The sequence below is a fragment of the Scomber scombrus genome, chromosome 18 (genome assembly GCF_963691925.1).
Source record: "Scomber scombrus chromosome 18, fScoSco1.1, whole genome shotgun sequence".
Classification (NCBI taxonomy): domain Eukaryota; kingdom Metazoa; phylum Chordata; class Actinopteri; order Scombriformes; family Scombridae; genus Scomber; species Scomber scombrus.
This window is the reverse complement of record NC_084987.1, coordinates 14,939,328-14,963,141: the sequence shown is the minus strand read 5'-3', so window position 1 is coordinate 14,963,141 and position 23,814 is coordinate 14,939,328. Positions and strand designations below refer to the sequence as shown.

At 40.1% G+C, this 23,814-nt stretch overlaps 1 protein-coding gene across 2 annotated transcripts in view; it reads left to right on the top strand.

Annotated features, from left to right (window-relative positions):
* The first annotated feature begins 1,077 nt into the window (after positions 1-1,077).
* The window catches only part of prkcab (protein kinase C, alpha, b), a 103,963-nt gene continuing 81,226 nt past the window's right edge, over positions 1,078-23,814 (top strand). For both annotated transcript variants that reach the window (XM_062438530.1, XM_062438529.1), the window contains exons 1-2: positions 1,078-1,244; positions 1,399-1,430. In XM_062438530.1, the coding sequence (XP_062294514.1) occupies positions 1,078-1,244; positions 1,399-1,430 (199 nt within the window). The remainder of the gene's footprint in view (positions 1,245-1,398; positions 1,431-23,814) is intronic.

The following is a 23,814-nucleotide window of genomic DNA, read 5'->3' as shown; positions in this document are numbered from 1 at the left end:
TATTAATTATGCCCCCAAACTCCAGAACAGTCTACCTGAGGGTCTTAGTGGCTCTCAGTCTGTTGACACTTGCAAACAAAATCGTAATACATATTTTTTTTTACCATTTCTTTCTCTTGAGGTTTTAAATTTTAATCTGATGGTTGAGATTTTCTTCTTGTCTTATCCTGTTGTTTTTAAACTTGATCTTTTCCTCCTTGTTTTTATTGTTGCTATTTGCTTTTATGTTAAGCACTTTGTGCTACATTGTATGCATTTTGTGCTATATAAATACATTGTATTATTATTATTATTATTATTATTAATACATTAAAGTAAGTCAGGCAAATAAGATTAAGCAGGGAGTGATAATTCATTTTCAATTGACTTGCTGATACCCATCATTCTCAGTTTTCATTAAAACCTGCAATGCAGTTTAAATCCACACGGTGGAGCAGAACAACTGCAGATTTTGGGATGGTCAATAAGAAACGGAGCTACATGTTGCCTTCAGGTGCTCCTCGTCCTTATACCGTCATTGATTTTTAGTCTGGTTTGTCAGGTGTATCAAAAGTAACACTTCAGAATGAAACTAATTTCATGTTTGTCAATTCAAAATTGCATCATTAAAACTTAATTGTGGATCCAATGTATAAAACACTATTTTTTCCTCATCCTGACCACTTGGCAACGCTTATCTATAGACTGTCCATCTGCGTGTGCATATGTTTCACTCTACATCATTAAAACTCAAAATGTTAAATTTGTCCATGCAATATTAAAACAGGTTTACCTAGTGCATATAGAACACAGTTGTAATTGTAGTTAGTGGGCTCACGAGCACCTGCATGGCTTAATGGTGCTCTAAAATTGGAGAGAAATAATCCCACAGCACGTGAAGGCAAACTTCGCCGACGTCACTTTGAATGAAAAAGAAGCGCTCAGCTGTAGTCCAGGCAGAAGGGAGGTGTGCGGTGTCGAGAGCGCTCCACAGGGCACAGCACCAAGAGCTGTGAACAATCAAGAACCTCAGAGAAACCGGACTGAACACGAAGTTGTGGCTGTTTAGTTTTTTGTTTTGTCCCCCCCCCCCCCATTATGGCTGACCATCTTTTGCATTATAGTGACTCAGCTGGGGTTGGGAATCGATTCGCTCGCAAAGGTGCTTTGCGACAGAAAAATGTGCATGAAGTGAAAAACCACAAATTTACTGCGAGGTTTTTCAAGCAGCCGACGTTCTGCAGCCACTGTACAGACTTCATATGGTAAGCATCCTGTTCTGAAATTCATACAGACCATCTTTTAGTGCATTTTCCCCATTAATTTAAAAGAAAAAAAGTTTGAGTATTCTGTATTTTCACGATGTGGTAAATAGCCCACTGTGCCTACCAAAACTGAGTTAACGTGTTTTTGTTGCAGGGGATTTGGAAAACAAGGATTTCAATGCCAAGGTAAACCACTTGTGTGGGTGTGTGCGTGTGTGTATAAGTTCATTGTGACAGAGGCATAATCATAATAGTCTGAACCAAGGAACAAACCCTGCGCAACCTCTCCTGTAATGTTACAGCCCCAAACTTGATTAGCAGAAAACTGCACGTTGACTTAGTTTAAACATCCAGTTGTTTGATTCTCTGGCTAACGTCAATGGATTTGTGAATATGTATATGTTTACAACTACGACTCTTGTATAATTCAGTATTTGTTACCAAGAATGAAAGCCATTAGTAACATGACAAGGTTCACATTTTATTGATTTTACATTTTGACCCCATACAACATGTCCATGGTGTTGCTGGTTCCCATTTGCTTCTGGAAGACAAAACAGTTAATTAGGCATCATTTGAACATTTCTCAGCAAGCAGAGCAGTTTGTAGTAGACATACCTTTCCAGGTTCCTCATAGCTTTCCAGCTTCTTCACACCTTTAGAGGCAGCTGTTTTACTGGGTGAAGCACTTTTGACACTGTTTGAGCTGACATTTGGAGAAGGGAATTCTGGGGAGTAGCTTGATTTGGTAAAGAGACGCCCATTTCGCCAGTAGCCATTTCTGGACTGGACAATATAGCTTGGAATGACTGGCTCACTCACTCTCCGGGAAACCTCATCTTTTTGAGTTGTGAAGAAAGGTTGTTGTTGAAACCAAGAGAAGATATTCCGTCCTGGTCGGCTGAAGTCAAGCTTCAGTCCTTTAAAGCTTGAGTAGGGGCTCACCTTCTTGGAAAACAAGGCAGGGCGGTCTCTTACTTTGGAGAGACCAGTCTGGAATGAGGGGTTCTCTCGTGTGGAGGTACCAGGTGAAAACCCCAGTTTCTTAACTTTTCTATAACCACCCACAGTATTGGAGATTTCATTATAACGTGGATCAGATAAGCCATCAGTATTTGAGGGAAACTTGAAGACTTCCTCAAAGACAAGATGAGCGTTGTAATTTGAGTCACCTGCATCTGTATTAGAGCCAGTGTTAAAGTTCTGATTTTGGGAACCAAAACCATTCTCCAACACACCAGCATCACTCATCAATTCCGATTGCCAGGATTCAGAGTTAGAAGCCTGAAAAGTGACAGAAGGACAGAGTAAAGACATAGGCAGTGGGACTAGCATTCTGTGTAGAGCCACCAGTGTTGAGAAGTCAGCACTGTTTGTAGAAGCAACACTTACTGATGACTGAGGCTTTGTTGGGTCACTCAACCGCTTGTTGGGTTTTAAAGGAAAGAGAATTGGATTTTCAAGGTTTCCCAGCTTCCAGTCTCTTGACTCAACCTTAACAACTTTCTCTACCTCATGAGCACTGGGTGTGTTTGGCAGATTTTGGCTAGTTGGAACAAACTTTACAACTGAGGGTTTGTTATAGCCAGTCCCACGGTTGTTTGCAGCTTGCCAATCAAGTGTAGGGGAGTTCAAAACCGTGTCTTGATCATCCCCAAGGTTACGTGTGTCAGCCTTGAATCGATATCCATAACCTGTCAAATTAGCAGTTAAGGCAAAGAAAGAAATATTTCTGAGGCTCAATGTGGAAATCAAAAAGGGGCAGTCATTACCTTTTACAGCAGGCCAACCAACACTGCCATTAAACAGTAGAGAACAAATCCAGGAAACCCTGAAAAGTGGCAAGTAAAAAAAAAAAAGTTGATTAATGTCTCATATGAAGATTTCATGAATATACTTACACATAACTTCATTAAAACATACCACAACAGGAGTCCAAGAGCCATGGCTGTTAGCTGAGCAGCAGCACCCTGTACTCCTCAGTAGCTACGGTTTGAGACAGATCAACAAGTGGGACTAACAAGACCTGAGAACAATCTGTGACCTTATGATTCAACCCTTTGTGTCTCTTTTATACTGGTGCTCCAGGTCTTATTTAACGAAGACCATTAGCAACAGCTGCTGAAAGAGCAATGTCCAAATGAGCAACAGGTGTGGCAGCTAGGCAATGTCACCCATTATTTCAGTGTGAAATTCAGTCTTCTAAACATGCTCAGTGTGATTTATACTAAAACATTGTGTGATTAGTTTTTTCTTCCCAACAAAAAGGGGAATTATTTATTTTCACAAAAACACTCGATTAGATTGGGGACCCTGGGACAACATTTTATCAAATGGGGGTCCATGGTCTTATTTGTGTCAGTTTTTCTTTGATATGAAATTTTTTTAGAACCACTGCTCTACACATCTGATACTGTAGCAGCAAAGGTGGAGAATGGCAAAGGAAAGGGCCAACAGAGAGTGAGACAAAGATGAAAAGAGTATAAGAGGTATAACAGGGATAACTGAAGTGAAATAAATGTTAGATTACCAGAAGAAGGGGCTTGTAGACACAAGGCAAAAATGTAATGTAAAAGAAATGAGGAAATACTGGATGGAATCTGAAGTTTATGGAAATAGTATGTAATATGTATTAAGTCTTATTCATGAAAGATATGTTACATTCTGAAGGCGTCGTTGCAGCTCAATTTGCATATACACTAGTACATAAATAGATGCATCACCTCAATTGCCACACGCTTTACATGTGACAAGATTACTGAGAGTGAGTAAAAGTGTGATCTCACGCACACTAAAAAGGCTTAATCATCATGTCAGGAAGGCCAGGACTGTATAACTTATGTGTATTTTTAAGGTGGAAATCTCAACTTGAATGAATAAAAATAATTACCATAGGTATGGCAGGCGAAGTTGTCTTAACTCCTGGGGTGGATATGTTGTGTGTCCATGTCTGTTGCATTTGTGTGCTTGTGAAAAAGTAATTATAGTTTAAATTCATGTGCCTTTTTCATGAAATGATATAACTACATCCTTATTTTCATCAGATGAAACATATACTGTATATGAGTCCAATGTTTGACAATGCAGTTTGATATGCTGCTGATGACCATTAATACATCATGAAAGTGGGCTGACAGAAGCACACTCTTGGATATAGACAGTGATTGTTCTTGCAGAATGTTTATAGGAAATGCATTGATTTTTAAAAAAATCTTATAGCTGGATCATCTCAAGAGACCTTGATGTAGAGGATTCTTTATTTTCTTCATGGGATGGAGGCATATGCTTTTGTATGTGTTATAATTGATTGGAGACATTGGATACTTGATTGTCATTACATGTTTTTTAAAGATTTTTTTTGACAGTGGGCAATGAAGGAGCAGAGAAAAAAAGGGGCCCTAGAGAGACATTTAAGAGAGGCCCCTGGCTCAGCTGGCATCTGCAGTAACCATTTGGCTACAGGGGTGCTCTGATTGTCTTTACATGTTTCTGCAAGTCAGACTACCCATGGGCAAATTGGGACATTAACTTAAAAGTTAATTGCTGTGAAGTGATGGTGTATATTTCCCTTTGTGAATGCAAACTCAGCGTATTATTCATGCACAAAGTTCAAAAATTGAACCTCTAAGAACTGGCTCTCTAAGGCAGGAAGTCAAATACTTTGTCTCCTTGTCAAAAAAATGAAAGAAACCACATTTATTACAGCACCGGAGGTCAGGAGTGGATAAACCCGGCTGAAAGAGGGCCCGCCCGTATGCGACGCTCCTCGAAGAGCAGCGAACGCACCCGTAAACAAACAGGGACAGTCTGATTGGTCAATACTAGCCGGCCTTCTATTGGTTTACAGCTTTGATCCACAAAAAATCAGAGAGCAGAGCAGAGATCCGTGAGCACAAGCTCCCTGAGCACGAGAGGAAGAACTCGAGTTTGAACACAGGAAATCTGCACGATCAGTGTTGTAACCGAGTGCGAGGACACAGTGTGAGCATGCACAGAGCAAATTTGAGCGCGAGAGCAGAGTTTTGAGAGAAAATATCACAAAATCTGAGCATGAAATCAATAAATACTGCTCTCAAATCCATTTAATATGCTCTTGAATTAAGATAGGGAATAAACTCCATATGTAGGGTGCATATTACAGAATTGCAGATGAATGAATCACTTAATATCCAAGATCATACATAATGCCTCTTTGTTGAGCAGCCTCATATTTACTGGCATTTTCGTAAATATCCAGGAATGGTTATATATTCACCACAGGTAAAACTAAAAAGATGTGATTCTTGATATAGTTAAAAAACATTGTAATTCATACATTCTACCTTATAATTCATGGTACAGAACACTGGTTATACAGCATAGCTATTTAGTGTACATTTTAGAGAAGTCTTTGTATCTCTTGTATATTCTATACCATTATACACTCAACTTGGATGTCAGTAGCCTTCCCCTTTCTCCCTCTAACTGTGTGCCTTTTATTTTTTAGTCCCACTCTCTTTCATTGTGTGTTTTTCTTTTCATTTGTTCATGACTCATGTATTTTGTGTCAAAAAGGAATCTTGCAAAATGACTGTTTCAGTTAGATAAGTCTGTTTATGATACTGTATATTTATTGTTAAATTATCTAAGATTCAAAACCAAATATTATCCCCCTGAAGCCTTACTTCTTGTAAACATTCACATTTCATGAAGGTTACATTTATTGTATATCTTTAATTAGTCACATATTCCTGCTTAGATTTTTAGGCATGCCATTATATTACTATACTGGACTATTATTATAACTGCCTCTCCAAAAGCATCTCATTGAAACCAGTGGTGTGAAAGTGAATGAGTGTGTTTCAGTGTTGGCTCACTCACCACCATGGTCCTCGCCCTCCTCTCTGGCCTTTGAAGTAGAGCGTCTGTGGAAATTACAGTGCCATCTGGAGAGTTGAGAACCCATCGCTGGAAAGAGAGCACCAAGTCTGGACACGAGAGAGGCGAAAGATGGAGGGAAGGGAGGTTGGAAGTATAGAAAGAAGAAGAGGGAGAACACAAAAGAATTTAGAGGGTGGAAAGAAGCTAAGAAGGAGGCAAAGGTGAACATATAACCACAAGACTAAATAACACAAGAGATTTGCAATTGCATGGGTGGAAGTGTGTGAGTGAGAGAGATGCTGAAGTCAAAGAGGCTTTTTACACATTCTGTCTTCTTGCTGCAGAGTTTTGGCAGAGATAAAGAAAAACGGTGTGACTACTAGTAGATGAAAGAGAGCAGATTGAAAAGTAGTGGACTGGATATTATATCTAGGTAATGGCAAACTGTGGCCAAGTTCTGTCTTAGTGATGATATCTGATTGTTGAGTGTGCAGAAGTCAGCTAGTAATTACATTTGGATCAGATTGACTAATGGTCACAGTGAAACAGAATTTAGAGCGTCTTTATCTTCTGTAATGTGATGAGTGAAACAGAATATTTCTGCAGAGTTTAGTTACTACAGTGATTTAAATCAGTCTAGATTTGATTGGATCCCTCAAAGTGGGTGTGGTTTAGTAAATACAGACTGTTAACCTCTATTTACACTTCACTCATCCATGTTTTTGGATCAGGAGGAGGATGGAGAAATAAACAAATTAGAGCACAACCATGTTCTTTTGGAAACATAAATAACATTTTTACCAACTGACATCTTTTTTTCCCCCTTTTTTCTCTTTTTAAATGCAAAAAAACCCAAAAACATACAATACAAAAAATGATACATACAGAACATACAAACAATATTTACATGTGACAAAGAAAACATTTACAGTAAATCATACATACATTCTACCATACATACCAACTGACATCTAATGAAAACAGCCCTGAGTTATTTGGTACGATAGCCAGGGTCAGCTATTTGCCCCATGTCTTACTTGACTGGACAACTCATGTGCACACCTCTAATTTAAACACAAATTATCATAAATATTTAAATGTTTTACAGGAATAGGAGAATGATTTTGATATATACAAATATATTTGACATAAGACCAGGAAATAATGGAGCAATTTCCTCAGCGAAATATGAGTAGAGCAATTTTTGTTTAGTTTTTTTACCTCATGGTGTCTTTAAAACCTTGACAATGTTGTGAGTTTAGGATATAGGCAAATTCATTTGAAGTCATGTGGATTAAAAAAATCAATTTTACGTATCGAACACCAAAGAACATTTTTCTCTCACTTCAGTCACAAAGCAAGTATTTTGTTCGAGAACCTTTCAGAACGGCAGACGGACAGTTTGCTCACTTTGTTATTGCCATTATGTTCTCGATGCTGTTTCTATGTCTTCTAAAGTCCGCTCTTTGCTTCCATGGTGTAATCTACATAAATATAACCGGCCCAGTTTGTTGTTTTTGAAATACATTTGCATACCAATGCAGCCAACATGCCTACTCTCATAAGTATTTACTTTTCATCAAGTGATAATGATGAGATCTTTATCATGTGCGCAGATGAGGGTGTTGTGTGTAGGCTGCTCCACCACTTGCTGAGACATTTGCTGCCCCTGTGGGCGACATCATGTATGTGTCAGTTAGCATGACGAGGGCTGACACATGCCTGACCGTCAATGAGCCCTAATGGCTGCGTAGGTGTAGAGCCAATCTCTTCCTCCGCTCAGAATGAAGCACTGGACCTCATTAATCAATCAAGGAGCAGAAGTGTGGGGGTGTTGGAACATGAGAGCAAAAGCTGTGCAACTCCTGATGGGGAGCCCCAAACAATAAACATCTTACACAAAGACAGGCAAGTCCTAGTACTGCTCCTCTCCAGTGAAGAGATTTGAAGGGTCCTTGTGCTCTGCTCTGCGTTTAAAGATGGCCTGAATATGTTAAGTTATTAAATCTTGCTTTAGTTACTTTATAAAACCAAAAGTAAGTCTTTATTATGGATTTGTTTTTAACAAATTGTGAATATCCTACTCAGTGTTCTGTGGGCGTTCACTCCGTGGTACTTTACTATTCATCCTGCCACATTTGTGGGAAATAACATGAGTAAGACAATCCATTAATTTAAATATGTTATTATTTCTTTATTTAATCACTCATATATGCCAGAAAGTGAAGCTTGTTTATTATAAGCATTACTCGCTGCCTTCTGAAAAAATCATCAGTGGAAAGAAGAAAAAAGAAAATACAAAGAATAGAAAAAGTGCAACTAAGAAACTCTGAATACTATTGACCCTCTTTTCCTGAAATATTTGAACAATGGTTCAAATGTTATTTTACTGGCAAATTAGATTTTACAGCTAGCCTAATGATAAGCACCTGGAAGAGCAACAAAGTCAAATGCTAAAATTCTCATTAAATACATTTTAGAATGTATTGTGAGTGAAATACTATGCAGTAACGGAAGAACATCTGACTTTGTGCTTCAGACTCGCCACTAAAATATTTTAAATGATTTTCAGGTCACTTGAATGACATTAAAATCTTGCATCTTTCAGTTCACCTGAAACATCATTTATGATATCTCATGAAAGTCAGCAATCTCAGCGTTGAGTATAAGAAGTGTCTGCTTGGGATTTATTAAAATAGGCTTGTTGAATGTGGAGAAATCATGGAAAAACTCTGTAATATATCAACGATGTTAAACCCTCTACCCAGCTGAATGGCATTAATTACACCAAGAGTGGAAGCTAAGCTGGCCGGGATAATTATGTGTAATTCTGCCTCTGCTTGTCTCTGCTCCACTTTCAAAATGTCCCTTTTTACTATTGAGTGTTGGGTCTCTCTGTTTTCCCCCTCCTTCTCTGTGTGTCTCTGTCTCCCTTCATGTTCCCCTTCCTCTCCACTCCTCACTCGACACTAGCAACAAAGTGGGCCATTTCCATTTTGATGTCATGGTGACAGCTACTCTGGGCTGTTTTTATGAGTATTTTATTTTACCAGTAGTCTTTAGGCACTCTTCACCATGCAGAGTCAAACCATGCCTCCTTGATTTCCATTACCAGTCACCGAGTTGCGCCGAGTTGTGCCTAAGATGCACCATCTCTGAAGTTGGCTCAAATCGCGTCCGACCCACCTCCAAGCTGGTTTACAGTGAAGTCAGATGGGTTTCGTCATCATTCGGAGACAAGCCAGCTTCAGGTTTAACCCATCTTTAATTAAAATGGGATAAAATGATTCATGATATTGCTCTCCTAGGCTTTCCAAATGTTATTGGACCGAATGGATCAAATTCTGATAGTGAAACAGGTCATTTCGCTGGGAACGAGCTGCCAAAAACCACCAGAGCAGGGGCCTCCCTCTCTGTCTTTAAGAAGCACTTGAAGACCCAGCTCTTCAGAGAGTACCTTCTCTCTTAACTTACAATTACTTAGCACTCTTAACTTACAACTACTTAGCACTACTTAGCAGTATTTATTTATTGTTATACTAATGTCTCTGTTGCAATGTAGCTTGAATGTTATTCTCCCTTGTAAGTCGCTTTGGATAAAAGCGTCTGCTAAATGACTAAATGTAAATGGTTGTGATGCTGCTCTTTTGACCACTAGTCACAGTCCAGCATACTTCATAGGGGCTTGAGTAAACAGCTACTGTATTAAAAGGTCATGCTTTTAAACACCACTGACTCAAGACAAGCACGTCATCAGCTAAAAACGTGCCTTCAAGCAGGTAGCCCCGTTGTGATGGAAATGCAAATATCCCGCCATGCTGAGCTGATGCACTGAGTCAAGCCAAGCCAGCAGATGTGTATGGCGAACTCCCACAGATATCATCCAGTCTTGGTGATTGTGGTCCCTTGGTCTTGTTCTGTACATCGTGCCCCCCGCAGCTATATTCAACAAATTAAAATAACATACAGTACTCTGCAATAGCTCAAAGCACTGCATGTGTGCTTCCAAGGCCACCAAAGTCTCACACTGTATTATTGGCTCTAGCCATCCTTTGTCAGCACTGATGGCTTGTCAAATTAAATTGTAGCCTTAACAGCCCGTGCCCAAAAGGCTTTTTGATCTGCATTCCAGTTTGCACCAATTGAGACGGAGCGATACAAGACCTTCATGTTTGTCAGTGTAAAGGGATTGCCACAGTCTGGGTGCTAGACAAAGAGCTCTTATTTTAAACTCCTTAAGAGAGAGAAAAGAGGAGGAGAGATGATATGGAGTTAGAAAGAATGAATGTTGGTGGTGAGAAGTAAGGAGGGTACCGGTTGATTTACACTTTTGCATTCAGAGGTACTCTGGAGAATATGGCTGATGATTTTTTCTATTTTTCTTATTTTTAACAAATCTCATGTGCAGAGCCAAAACAACAATGAACTGATCCAACAATAAACACATCAATGAGCTCCATCATTGCATTGGGTGTGTTCCTTCACCACAAAGATTATGAGCACAGTATTTTCTTAGAAATCAATTAGAAATATTACCACTATTGTTCCTTACTTACCAACAAGCGTACTGGTCCTGACAATTAGTGTAATGATGAAAACGAAACTTAAACACCTGCCCTTAGTAATGAACAGCACACGCCCCCTCCCACACAGTAACTGCCTACTGGAAAGTTCTACAATGCTATAAGACTAATGGATACCTGTATGTATCCCTATCAGCTGATGGCATTTGCTGTCGCAAACATTAATGGCATTTTCAGAAGTTTGGCAGTAAATGCTGATGATCTTAGCTTATTGGGCACCTCTCTGCTAGTGCCTCAATATCAAACTCGACACCAGTTTAAAAACTCCAGAATACTGTGAAATATGTTAGTTTGTCTGGCAGTTGTTTGGCGGTTCACACAATACTTAATCAGCATTGTATGAACTTGTTTGGCTTGAAGGTAATGGATGGTCATTTATATGTAAAAGTTATGCACTGCAGGTTTAACTTACTTGTCTCATTATGCATTGTTCAAAGACATGGATTGTGGAGTTGTGGGGTCTCTTAGCCTTGCAGGGGCTGCGTGGGTGCATGTAGGCACATACAATATTCCTTGTTAAATGTATGTGTGGTGATCAGTTCCCAGAATTCCACTCAGATGCCTCTCACACACAAAACGTGTGCTGTGTCCTCAGCCTTCTCTGTCACAAAATCTTGGACTGACAGCATAAGTTCTCTATATCTTTTTCATCATCCCCATGAGCTACTGTAAACTCTTGCCAGACATGCCAGCATGGTGTGCCAAGGTTACCATGGTAACATCACTTAGCCCTCGCTCTGCCTGTGATGTGCCAAATCTCTGCCAACTCGAAAACCCCAGGCGAGCACTTCCCTTTAAAAAACACATAACACAAAACACCCCTTGTTTCCAAATAATCCTTAAATGATGATTCAACATGGAGCTTGGCATTGCCTCTTCAGCTTCCATTTATACAAATGAAATGGGCCTCAGTCACTGTGACAATGCATTTGTGAGCCTGTCTGGGTAGTTTTTGATCTTACAAGGCATGTATAAATCAAGATATGAGTATAGCGCACCACCAACAGCTCTTGGTGACTGCACCCTCAAGCACATTTAAATGGGGAGGGAAGCATATCCGATTCACGACAGACTCTGCCCCGATTTTTAGGGCCGCAGTGACCGCCACAAGTGCAACATTTTCATTTTAACAAACTGTCTCGGCAGATCATGTCACAATGTTTTGCTTGCATAACACAATGTCATCTGGTGACATTAAAAAGGGGTCTTTTTGGAGCCTGTGCAGCATTGCTCAGTTGAGAGTGGGTAGTTAATTGTCAGGGAGCTGCCTGTGTGTTTTGCTGAGGCACAATACAGTGTAATAAGATGACACATGCTGTTCCCTTATAACCTCAGTCTTTACAAACAAAGACAAAAGAGAAATTGGAGAGGGCTTGGATGGAGAAATCTTATAGAAGTGAAATGGAGGTAGTGGAAAAATGTGAATATTCAAAAAACGTATGTGTGGCTGCATTCGTTTTGTGCTATGTGCTTAAATAACAGTAGGGAGTGACAGGAGCTATCACAGCATTGTGATTTAATATGTGCAGTTTCAAAAAAAAATGGCACCAAGAGGAGACACAGATTCCTGACATCATGCAATGCATTTGTCTTGGATTATTTGACCCTTGCACAGACTGACACAGTGTAGGCTCATAGTGGAAAGTGTGTTACGTAATGGTCACCTGATTTCTGTGTTCCTCTCAGAGAGAAGCTGGAGTAGCCTGTGCCTTGTCTCAGCGGGGCTTTACGGGGTGAAAGATGGCAGCAGGTTGAACCTTCATCCATTATAGATGGTGCAGCAGTGCTTTATATAAAAACACTATCAGCACATAACTGAAGGCCTAAATTCCAGTGTCAGACATTTAACCATGATTTGTTCATCTAGACCTACCTAAACCATCTGTTGCCATGACAACATATAATACGCTCAGTGTCACTTCCTCTCTCAAACTCTTGGTGAATCGATCAATATAGAAAGTGTGTGTGCTGTCTGTGCTGGCTGGAAAGAGTCTTCCTGGGGGAATTTAGAGCAGGAGTGCTCACCTCTACATGTGTTACCGCTCCAGCTGTGCTTAATGAATTCTGTGGTGATTACACCCGCAGCTATTTTGGGAATGGTTTAAGAGATATCAGTCTTGACCCACATAAGGTGAACACAATGTGCAATCAGGGGATTTTGAGCTAGCTGAGCTCATCTGTGTTTCATAGCGTGCATGTGTGACTGGTTTGTCGTCAGGTATGACACTTGAGGGTCCTTGGGGTGTCGATCCTCAGAAATGTCAGTGTGGGTTGAAAATCAATAACCATAACATAGCGCCATTGTGTATAGTCTTCAATACCGAGCAGGAAAGAGCTGTTCTCTATTTGTTGTTGTATTTTCAGCATTAAAGGAGAGGCAATCCTCCGCAGCAATCAAAAGTGTTGCTCACATCAGTTTTCTGGTTTAAGCACTCTGAATTACCTGGCTACTTGTCTGTTTTATTCTTATTCTCCCACTACATTTAATTTAAGTCACTACAGATCTAAGCAAGTCTCACTCATATTGGTGGGCAGAGGGAAAGACAAAACCAGGCTCTGAAAAAAGAGACGAGAAAGGTGCAGATAAAAAGTAACTAAAAGACACATAATAGGGGTAGAAGCAGGGCGTGTGTGTCTGGTATGGACACATGGGACTTTCCCAACCTCAGAGTAATATTTTTGCTATTTCTGTGCAAGGACAAAGATGCAGGGAGACAGGGAGCCAGGGCGAGTGAGGGAGAGGCAGAGGGTTAGAGAAAATGTGTGCCAGTTTTCTGAAGCGTACATTCTTTCTTCCTGCTCCTGTGGTGCTGTGTGTGTATGTGTATGTGCATGTGTGTGTTGTGCCGTTTGAGGGTCACCCAGTAAGAGACTGCAGCGCAGCTCTTAGTCATCGTCACACCTCGCTCCCTTTTTACCTGACTGTCCATCTGTCTATGTATTTACCACAAGAAACAGATTCCCTGCTGTAAACAACAAAATTAAAATATGCAAATGTGTACCTACATGTAAGTTTACAGTAAACACTGAGCTGATAGTGTGCTGAAATTTTAATGAGTTCATCATGCTGCTCATTTACAGGTGTTTTGGGTTTTTTTTTTTGTCTAGTTGATTATCGGCTTGAATGATCTATAATTGGTTGACCTCATCTACTTTTATGGAAAGTAAGCTTGTTTTTCATATATAAATATGTATGTGTGCATAAAAACATCAAATAGTAACAGATATGCTTTAATGTCATATAAATGCAAGCTGATGATGCAGATTGATAATATCTAAGACTCAGTCATATGTCCGGATAAAACTCCAGGCATTAAAAGGATTGATGCAGACCTTCAGTGAAGAATTTTTTCTCTCTCCCTCTCTCTCTCTCTCTCTCTCTCTCTCTCTCTCTCTCTCTCTCTCTCTCTCTCTCTCTCTCTCTCTCTCTCTCTCTCTCTCTCTCTCTCTCTCTCTCTCTCACACACACACACATTCGTTATGTATAATACCAGATGTCTATATTTCTGACCAGCTACCATAATAATAATGATAAACTACTGGTTAGTATAAATTCTCTCTCTCTTGTTCTTACTCTTATAAAAACTCTCCTTCCTGTCTTAAAGCAGGAATTACTGCAGACACAGCTGCTTTTCCAAACACATCAGTGCACATGCAGTATGTGCAATCACGCACGCAAACCTCCCAACCTCTTTCATTGTGTGTTTTTATTACATACATGCATACACATTCTTTGGCGCTCCATTTGCAGTGTTCTCACCTTGTGCGCTCTTGTGGGGGAAGAGAAGAGAGGAGAGGAGGGAGAACAGGAGACAGGGGCTGTCAAGTCCAAGTCTGTAATTGAAGGTGTCATGCTTGTGTCTCCTCCTCGTCTTTCCCAGCCTCCCTGTGCCGCTCAGGGCAAATATAGCAACAGGCAACACAGGGGGGAATCAGCACTTTGCTACCATGGTTGTTTTTTGCATCTGTACACTAGAATGGAAGAAATGTTATCCTTTGATCTTTTATTTGGGCTCTTAAGGGTCCCACTAATGAAATCTCCTGAAGATTGTTTCTTAGAGTCTGGGCTTTCTGTTCCTGTGTGTCCATGCAATATTTCTCTTTCTTTTATTTATGTCTTTCATGTAAACATGTAACTCACACTACAAAAAGAGCAACTAAATTGTGAATGAAAGTCAAAATGCTACTCGATTAAATTAAATTACAAGTCTATCAGTTAGGCTCACAGCTTAATAGATAAATTAATTAAACCATTATGAAAACTGTTATTCTTAAGTGTAAGCAGGATGTGTGTGGGTTGGATTGGGTTGCATCAGTCCCCCAAATTGTAATATTTGAAAGCCTGCACTGTATCAATGAAATCACTGTGGCCAACAAAACTTGTCCATTATTTAAATTAAAGATATAAATAATGATTAATATCGCCAACACTCAACTTGACTACAGTCTGGCTTTTACTAAAACGGTTCCTTTCTCCACTCATTAGTGACATTACTATATTTTGTATTACTCTCTTCTTCTTACTAGAAGCAGGAAATAAAAATATGATGAATTTTCAAAACGGTAATGGGACAGCCCATCAAATCTTTCAGCTAGTTAAGTATTCAAGCCAGAGGGAGGAAATGTTAATGTTGAGGAATTGATCTCCACAGATCATGAGGACAGTTGCAGTACTTCCTCTATGGTTGAAAGAGCTCCGTTTACAATGTTCAAACTCATCCTCATCTCTCTCCGTCATCTGACAGCTCCAAAACTGAATTGTCTTGTAAAGAATCCTCTCTGCTTTAGTTCTGTCTCTTACAGTCATTAAATACATTAAGATGGTCATAGTGTTCACTATAATGGACATTCATAAAAGGGCTATTATTTCAAAACACATGTAATTGAATGCTTTCAAAACTAAATATGTCATTCCAAACATGTTAATTAACAATATCATATGATTGCCATGATATGATTATCATTATCATTATCACCACCATCACCCCCTCCACCAAAATCCGTAACCTTGGAGTTATCCTGGATCCCACTCGCTCCTTCCTCCCCCATGTCAACCATATCACCAAAACCGCCTTTTTCCACCTCCGAAACATCGCCCGCCTCCGCCCCAACCTGTCTACTACCGCTGCTGAGACACTCATTCATGCTTTCATTACATCAAGGCTCGATTACTGCAACAGTCTTCTCTACGGCACCACCACCAAAGTCCTCAATAAACTCCAATACGTCCAGAACTCTGCTGCACGCCTCCTCACCGGTACCCGCTCCAGAGAACACATCACACCTGTCCTCCGTGAACTTCACTGGCTTCCAATCAAACACAGAATCAACTTTAAAATCCTCCTCACCACCTACAAGGCCCTCAACAACTTAGCACCCCCCTACCTTGCTGACCTCCTTCATCACCACGCCCCCTCCCGATCCCTCAGGTCCGTCTCTGCCAACCTGCTACAAGTCCCCCGGACTAAGTGCCGGACCTGGGGTGATCGGGCCTTCTCTGTTGCTGCCCCCACCCTATGGAATTCACTCCCCCCTCACATCAAAATCTCCCCAACCCTCTCCTCTTTCAAATCTGCACTAAAAACATACCTTTTCATACTAGCCTTCAACTCCTAGCTCCCACTGGACTCGTCATGTTTTAACCTTTGTTTTTGTCTTCTTTTGTTTGTTTGTTTTTTAACCTTTTATAACTTATAAACATTTGTTTCATAGTTTTAAATAGGGAAATAGGCAAATAGGGAAATTGTAAAGCGTCTTTGAGCACCGCATAAAGCGCTATATAAGTTTGATTTATTATTATTATTATTATTATTATGGTGAAAAAACCCAAAACAATAGATAACTAATATATGACTTACTGCTCCTCTTTCCATAAAATGCACTTTCCGCTCACTGGAAAGCCCAGGATGTCCTCTTTACGGGAACAGCAGGGATTGATAGAATAACTCCAAAGAGCAAAAGAAGATGCATGTAAACAAAATGTCCACTACACAGGACACAAGTCAATGTGCTGGGTCTCAGGAGGCCTTGTTGGCCTTTGTTCTGATATGAATTCTAAAGCGGCAAAAAGTAATCTGAGTAGATCTGAGACTGAGCCCACTTTTTTTTTAAACAAGGTTTATTTTATTTTCAGTATACAAAAGTGCAATACAAATTCTGAAACAGGCACTATAGTTATCATCACCCACCCCTTGTAGTCCCGCCCCGTCCGGCAAGTCATTCAGCAGATGGATATACCCCAAATTAAAAAGAGAGAGAAAGAGAGAAAAATAAAATAAAAGAAAATAAATAAAAGAAAAAATATGAAAGGAAAAAAAAAGGGGGGGGGTAAAGGTTAATGGATTTCAGCAAGTAATTGAGCATCCGATTTCTCCACAAAGTTTAGAAACGGTTCCCAAGTTGAATAAAATTTGGATATAGATCCTCTCACAGTGTATCTAATCTTTTCTAGTTTTAATGACTGCATAACATCTTTAATCCAATGAGCATAAGTAGGAGGGGAGGCCTCCTTCCATTTAAACAGTATTAACCTCCTTGCTAATAAGGTGGTGTATGCCACCACATTTGTCTGAGTGGCATGTAGATGTGCACCAGCTGGAACGACCCCAAAAATTGCACTCAAGGGAGAAGGTTCTAGTGGGTATTGGAGGATAGTGGCTAAAGCATCAAATATGGATTTCCAGAAATGGGTGAGTCTAGCTCAGGATAAATCTTAGCTAATTTTTCTTTAGAGTAATGAAGGCGATGAACCACTTTAAATTGAATAACACTGTGTCTCAAGCATATTGAAGAGGAGTGAATCCTTTTTACCACCAGCTCCCAGGTTTCCTCTGACACAGACATCTGCATATCATTCTCCCACCGAGTTTTGAGAGGTTCAAGGGGTACCGGGCTAAGGGTATTGATTGTATCATAGAGTTTAGAAATGAAGCCCTTTCTCGCAGGGTTAAGATCAAGGATGTTGTCTAATTTATTTTTGGATGGAGAGGCTGGAAATTGACCGAATTTGCAGCGAGTGAAATCTCGGACCTGTAGATACCTAAAAAAATGAGTTCTTGGCAAGTTAAATTTCTCACAAAGCTGATTAAAGGAAGCAAAAGTACCCCCTATAAATAGGTCTTCCAGGGTGCATATACCTTTTAAACTCCAAATCTCAAAGGCATGGTCAGAAATAGAGGGGGGAAAGGCCGGATTTTTTGAGATTGGAGAAGCAAAAGGCGGGTCTTTGAATTTGAAGGCATGTCTAAATTGTTTCCAAATCCTGACTGAATCACATATAACTGGATTAGTAGTAAATTTGGATACAGAGTGGACCATAGGAAGTGATGAGCAGAGGAAAGAGTGTAAAGATGTTTGAGATAGCGAGGACATCTCTAGTGCTAGCCAGCACGGAGTATCTGTATCTATGACTTTGGTCTGCCAAAAGGACAATGCTCTCACATTGCAGGACCAGTAGTATTGCTGGAAATTTGGTAAGGCCATCCCACCAGCTACACGCGGTTTCTGAAGGACAGCCTTGCGTATCCGGGCCGTTTTCCCATTCCAAATAAAGGATGAAATAAGTTGATCCAACGAAGAAAAGAATGATTTTTTGATGTAAAGTGGTATAGTCTGAAACAAGTATAAAAATTTAGGCAATATGTTCATTTTAACCGCATTAATGCGACCTGCCAAAGATAGGGGGAGCCCAGACCATCGTTCCAAATCTAGCTTGATACGGCCCAGCAGAGGAAGAAAGTTCCATTTGAAAAGATCCCTAAATTCCCGCGTTACAACAACACCCAGGTAAGTGAACCTTCTGGGCGAGATCTTGAATGGGAGGGAGCTAAGTGGTAGTTCATCAGCAGCTGCGTTGATTGGAATTAGTTCACTTTTGTGCAGATTTAATTTGTACCCAGAGAAGGTCCCAAACTGTTTTAACAAATTCAAAATTCTGGGAATAGAAGATAGAGGATCAGATGTCAGGATTAACAAATCATCCGCAAAAAGTAATACCTTGTGTATCTGATCTCTAAGGATACCATGTATGTTGTGGTCACTGCGCAGGGCAATTGCAAGTGGCTCTATCGCTATTGCAAAGAGCAGGGGACTTAAAGGGCACCCCTGCCTAGTTCCCCTATGTAACTGGAAGGGTGAGCTAATCGTATCATTTGTGCGTATAGAGGCCAGTGGGGAAGAGTACAGCAATTTTATCCAGGATACGAAATTAGCACCAAAACCAAATTTTTGCAGCGCAAAGAAGAGGTACTCCCACTCCACCCGGTCAAAAGCCTTCTCAGCGTCAAATGAGAGTACTACTTCTGGTGTCTGAGAAGGCTTAGAATAAAGGATATTAAAGAGACGGCGAGTATTGAAGAAGGAGTACCTATTCCTGACAAACCCAGTCTGATCTGGCGATATTATATCAGGGAGCACTGTTTCCAAACGTAGAGCTATCACCTTAGCTAGTATTTTCACGTCAGTGTTAAGGAGCGATATGGGCCTATAGGACGCACAGTCAAGGGGGTTTTTGCCCTTCTTGAGAAGCACAGAAATTGACGCTTCGCACAGTGATGGAGGGAGAGAGTGTGTCATAAACGACTCATTGAACATCTCGGTCAGTAGTGGGGAGAGGGGCTTTAAAAAGGTCTTGAAAAATTCTGACGGAAAACCATCAGGCCCCGGAGACTTACCACTTTGCATGGCACGAATTGCTTGTGTTATCTCAATTTCAGAAATAGGGTTCTCAAATGTGTCCCTTACGTTTGGATCAACTGAGGGGATCTCCAAATTGTGGAAGAAGCGGTCTAGTAACAGCTGATCTTTAGGGGGCTCAGCAGTATATAATTTTGAATAGAAATCATGAAATGTATTATTTATTTTGTCATGATCGGTAGTAACTTCACCTGAAGGAGTGCAAATTTTCGATATAGTTTGACGGGCTGCTGATTGACGGAGCTGATGCGCAAGTATTCTGCTCGGTTTCTCTCCCTGCTCATAACTATGTGAGCGTGACTTCAAAAGGAGACGTTCTGCATGTCCGGTAGACAAGACTTCAAATTCTGTTTGGAGTGACAGGCGTTTTTTATATAGCTCAGGGGATGGGGAAGCGGCATAAGTTCTGTCGAGTTTAAGTATTTCCTCCTTTAAGATGTTAATACGCTGCATTTTACATTTCCGTGCGTAAGCAGAATAGGACATAATTTGGCCTCTCATATAAGCCTTTAAAGTCTCCCACAGAGTTGCAATGGATATGTCTGGGGTTCGGTTAATTTCTAAGAATGAAGTAATTTGATCAGTCAGAAATTTAACAAACGCCTCATCCGATAGTAAAAGAGAATTGAAGCGCCAGGGTCGGTGAGATACAGGTTGATTTGGTAAAGTAAATTTAAGAGTCAATGGGGCGTGATCTGAGATCACAATAGCCTGATAATTACAGCTTTGTACTGATGGAAGTAGTTTGTGGTCTAGCAAAAAGTAATCAATTCGAGAAAAGGTCTTATGGACATGAGAAAAGAATGAGTATTCACGAGTTGAGGGGTTCCGGAAACGCCAAACATCAGATACCCCATAGGAGCTTAAGAAAGTATTAATGATAGAGGAGCATTTAGAGATTGGGAGAGGTTTCGGCGAGCTACGATCAAGATTAGTGGATAGGACGCAGTTAAAGTCACCTCCAAGGATTAAATTGTGTGTGTTAATGTCAGGCAGGCGGGAGAAAAAATCTTTAAAGAAATGTACATCGTCTGAATTTGGAGCATAAACGTTGGCTAAAATAACCTGAACCCGCTTGAGTCTGCATCTATTTTGGAAGCTGTGAACGGAGTATTTTTATCTATGAGAATAGCTGCACCACGAGATTTAAATAGGAATTTTGAATGAAAAAGTTGGCCTACCCAGCCACATTGGAGTCTAATCTGATCTAAGTCATGAAGGTGTGTTTCCTGGATAAATGCAATATGAGTGTTGATGATAGTGGTATCATATGTCACCACTGGAGAGAAAATGGCTTGAATATCTATTGAAATAGTCAGAGAGAGATATGAAATAAGAAGAGGACATGTTAATCATCAAGAAATTAGTGGAGAAAAATGATTGTGGCATTGTGGAGAAGAAAAAGGGCAAGAAGGGGAAAAAGAGAAAAATAGGGGGGAAGGAAGAAAGAAAGAGAAAAAAACAAACAAAAAAAACCCCAAAAACATCATCCATAATATGCCGTCTACCCCTCCCAAAAAAAACCTTTCCCCAAACACCCGCCCCACCAGGGGCATGCAAACACTGTTGCATATACAAAACCTCCTAACAAACATTGGAGTCCTGCCAGATTGCAAAATATGAAAACCATATAGGCACTAAGGGGCATTAGTGAGCCATACCTAAGGGAGAACACATAGTAGAACATTTCCAGAATATAACAGGTCCATTCAATTTAAATACAAGCAAAATGTTATCATTAAATGAATACAGTAAACAAAAATCAAGTGGAGTCACTTTGTAAATGAAGGCTACGTATACACGATGCTTATAACTACTCTTTTTCTTACATTCAGACCTTGGTGAAATGAAGAATCATTGCCCAGTAAACTTAGCAATAAAGTAAACAAATAAAAACAGCTCAAAACGAAGGACCCAGTTCAAAATATATCAGCCATTCCATAAGACATGAGTAAACAAGGAACAGATAGGGTGCTTTGAACGGCACCTAGAGTGCAGGAATGCAGAAATAAACTGTAAACATAAGGGCTGTTAGCAGCCGGTAAACTTGTAACCCATCGTTCAAAATATAACAATTGTAGTTCAGAAGATTGGTATTTGTAAAATGACCAAATGCTGCTCTTTTTTTCGCCACAGCGGTGGTGTAGTCCGGGAAAAAGCATAAACTTGTGGCCGTTGTGGAGGAGGGGCCCCGCTTGTCTTGCACGTTGCATTATGTCCTCCTTGGCTCTGAAAAAGTGCACTCGGACAATGAAGGGACGAGGTCTGTCCCCCGGTCTTGGTGGCGGCTGTAGGGAGCGGTGTGCACGTTCAAGCAGAGGTCGCTCCTTCAGATGCAGAGTGTCTTTGAGCAGGTCTGAGATGAAGTCGGTCGGTCGCGGTCCCTCAATCCCCTCAGGCAGGCCTATGATCCTCAAATTATTCCTGCGTGACCTCCCCTCAAAAATCCTCACATTTTTCAGACAGCACAGTCACTTGATTAACCAGGTCTCGTAGTTTAGTCTCCAGAGAAGTAGTCTCATCCGACCAATGGTTCGCCCCTCTCTCCAATGTCTCCACACGGGTCGCCAGATCCCCAGTTTCGGATTTGACAGATCGCAGATCAGTTTGTAATTCAGTCCGTACTCCAGCGATTTCAGATCTCAGATTTTCAGCCAGTGAATCGATTTCAGCATCCACAGAGTTACAAATGTCCTTCTTGAGTGTAACCAGTTCAGCTGTTATATCAGTACGAAGTGAATCGATTGCATTTAGGACCGCATTGTCGGTTGCAGTGGAGTTAGCTTGATCGGTGCTAGCGTTAGCGCCTTTAGCACGAGGGTTGTTTGGCATGGTGCAAGAGTCAAAAAGCAAAAAAGTAACACCACGGTTGTTTGGAAGTTGTAATAAAGAACGGGGAAACTGCAAAAATCCCCAAAGCACCTCTAATTATCGGATTAGTTGACAATCGGCAGGGAGCTCCAAAATCTTCCGCCTTACCCGCTCATCTCGTAACCGGAAGTCGACTGAGCCCACTTTTGCCTTTTATTTTGCCTTTATATTTATCGATTTTGAATAAACAAGTCTGTGTGCAAGGTATTAATTAAGTATGAGACAGACTCTTGGTGCTAAAATACACACTATACATTCTAACAACACATAGTTGTGGACTGAAACATGTCATAATGCAATGTGCCTGTCATGCAAATTATGCTCTACATTAACTTTTATTGTACGAGTCAGTACAAGGAAATGTATGATGACATTTCCAAAAAATTGAGCCAAGAGATGGATTACAAGATACCCATCTAACTGAAAAAACCAAGAAAACAAAAAGGTATCAGGTACATGAGTGAATTATAGGATTTAAAAAAAAAATGCCACTATGTTCTCAAATATAAATGACAAACCTATTCATGTAGTGAAATTACAGAAACAAATCCTAGAGTCATATGTGGGGCTGTGATGAAAATGATCTTTCTTTACTTAATACAGTTATTTTATTAAATTATTGATTTTTTTTTTGGCCTAAAAAAAATGAAAACACAATATCACAGTTTCTTGAAGCCTAAGCGAATATTTCAATTTCTTGTTTTGTCTGACCAAACAAACCAGAACTTAAATACGTTCAGACTGATTTTCACAACTGTTCTCGATTAACCTTCATCCCTCATACTCAAACGCCCACACAGGTGCTTTATTCTGTCATTCCAATTTTTCATGACTTGATTTGACATGTCAATCAATTTGTTTCTTGTTGACTTCATATCATTGTTTTCTTCTTCTGTTTTAATTAGTGCTTTTTAAAAGTGCCAGTCAAACGCACCTAAATTCCCACCCAATAGGCAGTTTTAACAGATGGAACTATTCATTGAGTTCATGTTTGAATCACACACTGTCAGTGGGGGTAGGGGCACCCTGTCAGTCATTTTGAAAGATTTGTGAAAAGACTGTACTTAGGATAAAAGCTGCAATGCTTGTATTAAAGAAAAGTATATATTTTCGTTAATTAGCAGCAACTTTCCTAAAATAATTATAATAATACGTGTTTTTTGTTTGTTTTTTGATGATATTAATTACATACATAACTAATAATATTTTGAGAAGAAATAGTTTAACATTTTGATGCTTGTTTTTTTTACAGTAGTTTTCTTGTAGTAGTTTTCCAGTCAGTAGTCCTTGTATGTTAATTCAACATGTTGGTAGGATGAGGGTTTATGTTCTGTCAATCAACTAATCAATAAGTTAACTTATTGTTTCATCTCGGTTTTACAGTTTTGAGTTCATTCTGTGCATTTTAACGTGTATTTGTTTTGAATGAACATGTGGTCTTCCTGATGTATTTTTATCACATTCTGCAGTAGCTGTTGCGGCTGCAGGAAGACCAACATGACACCTTGCAGATCAGGAATAGTAAGCTATACATCAACCACACCCCACATGGCAACAGTATT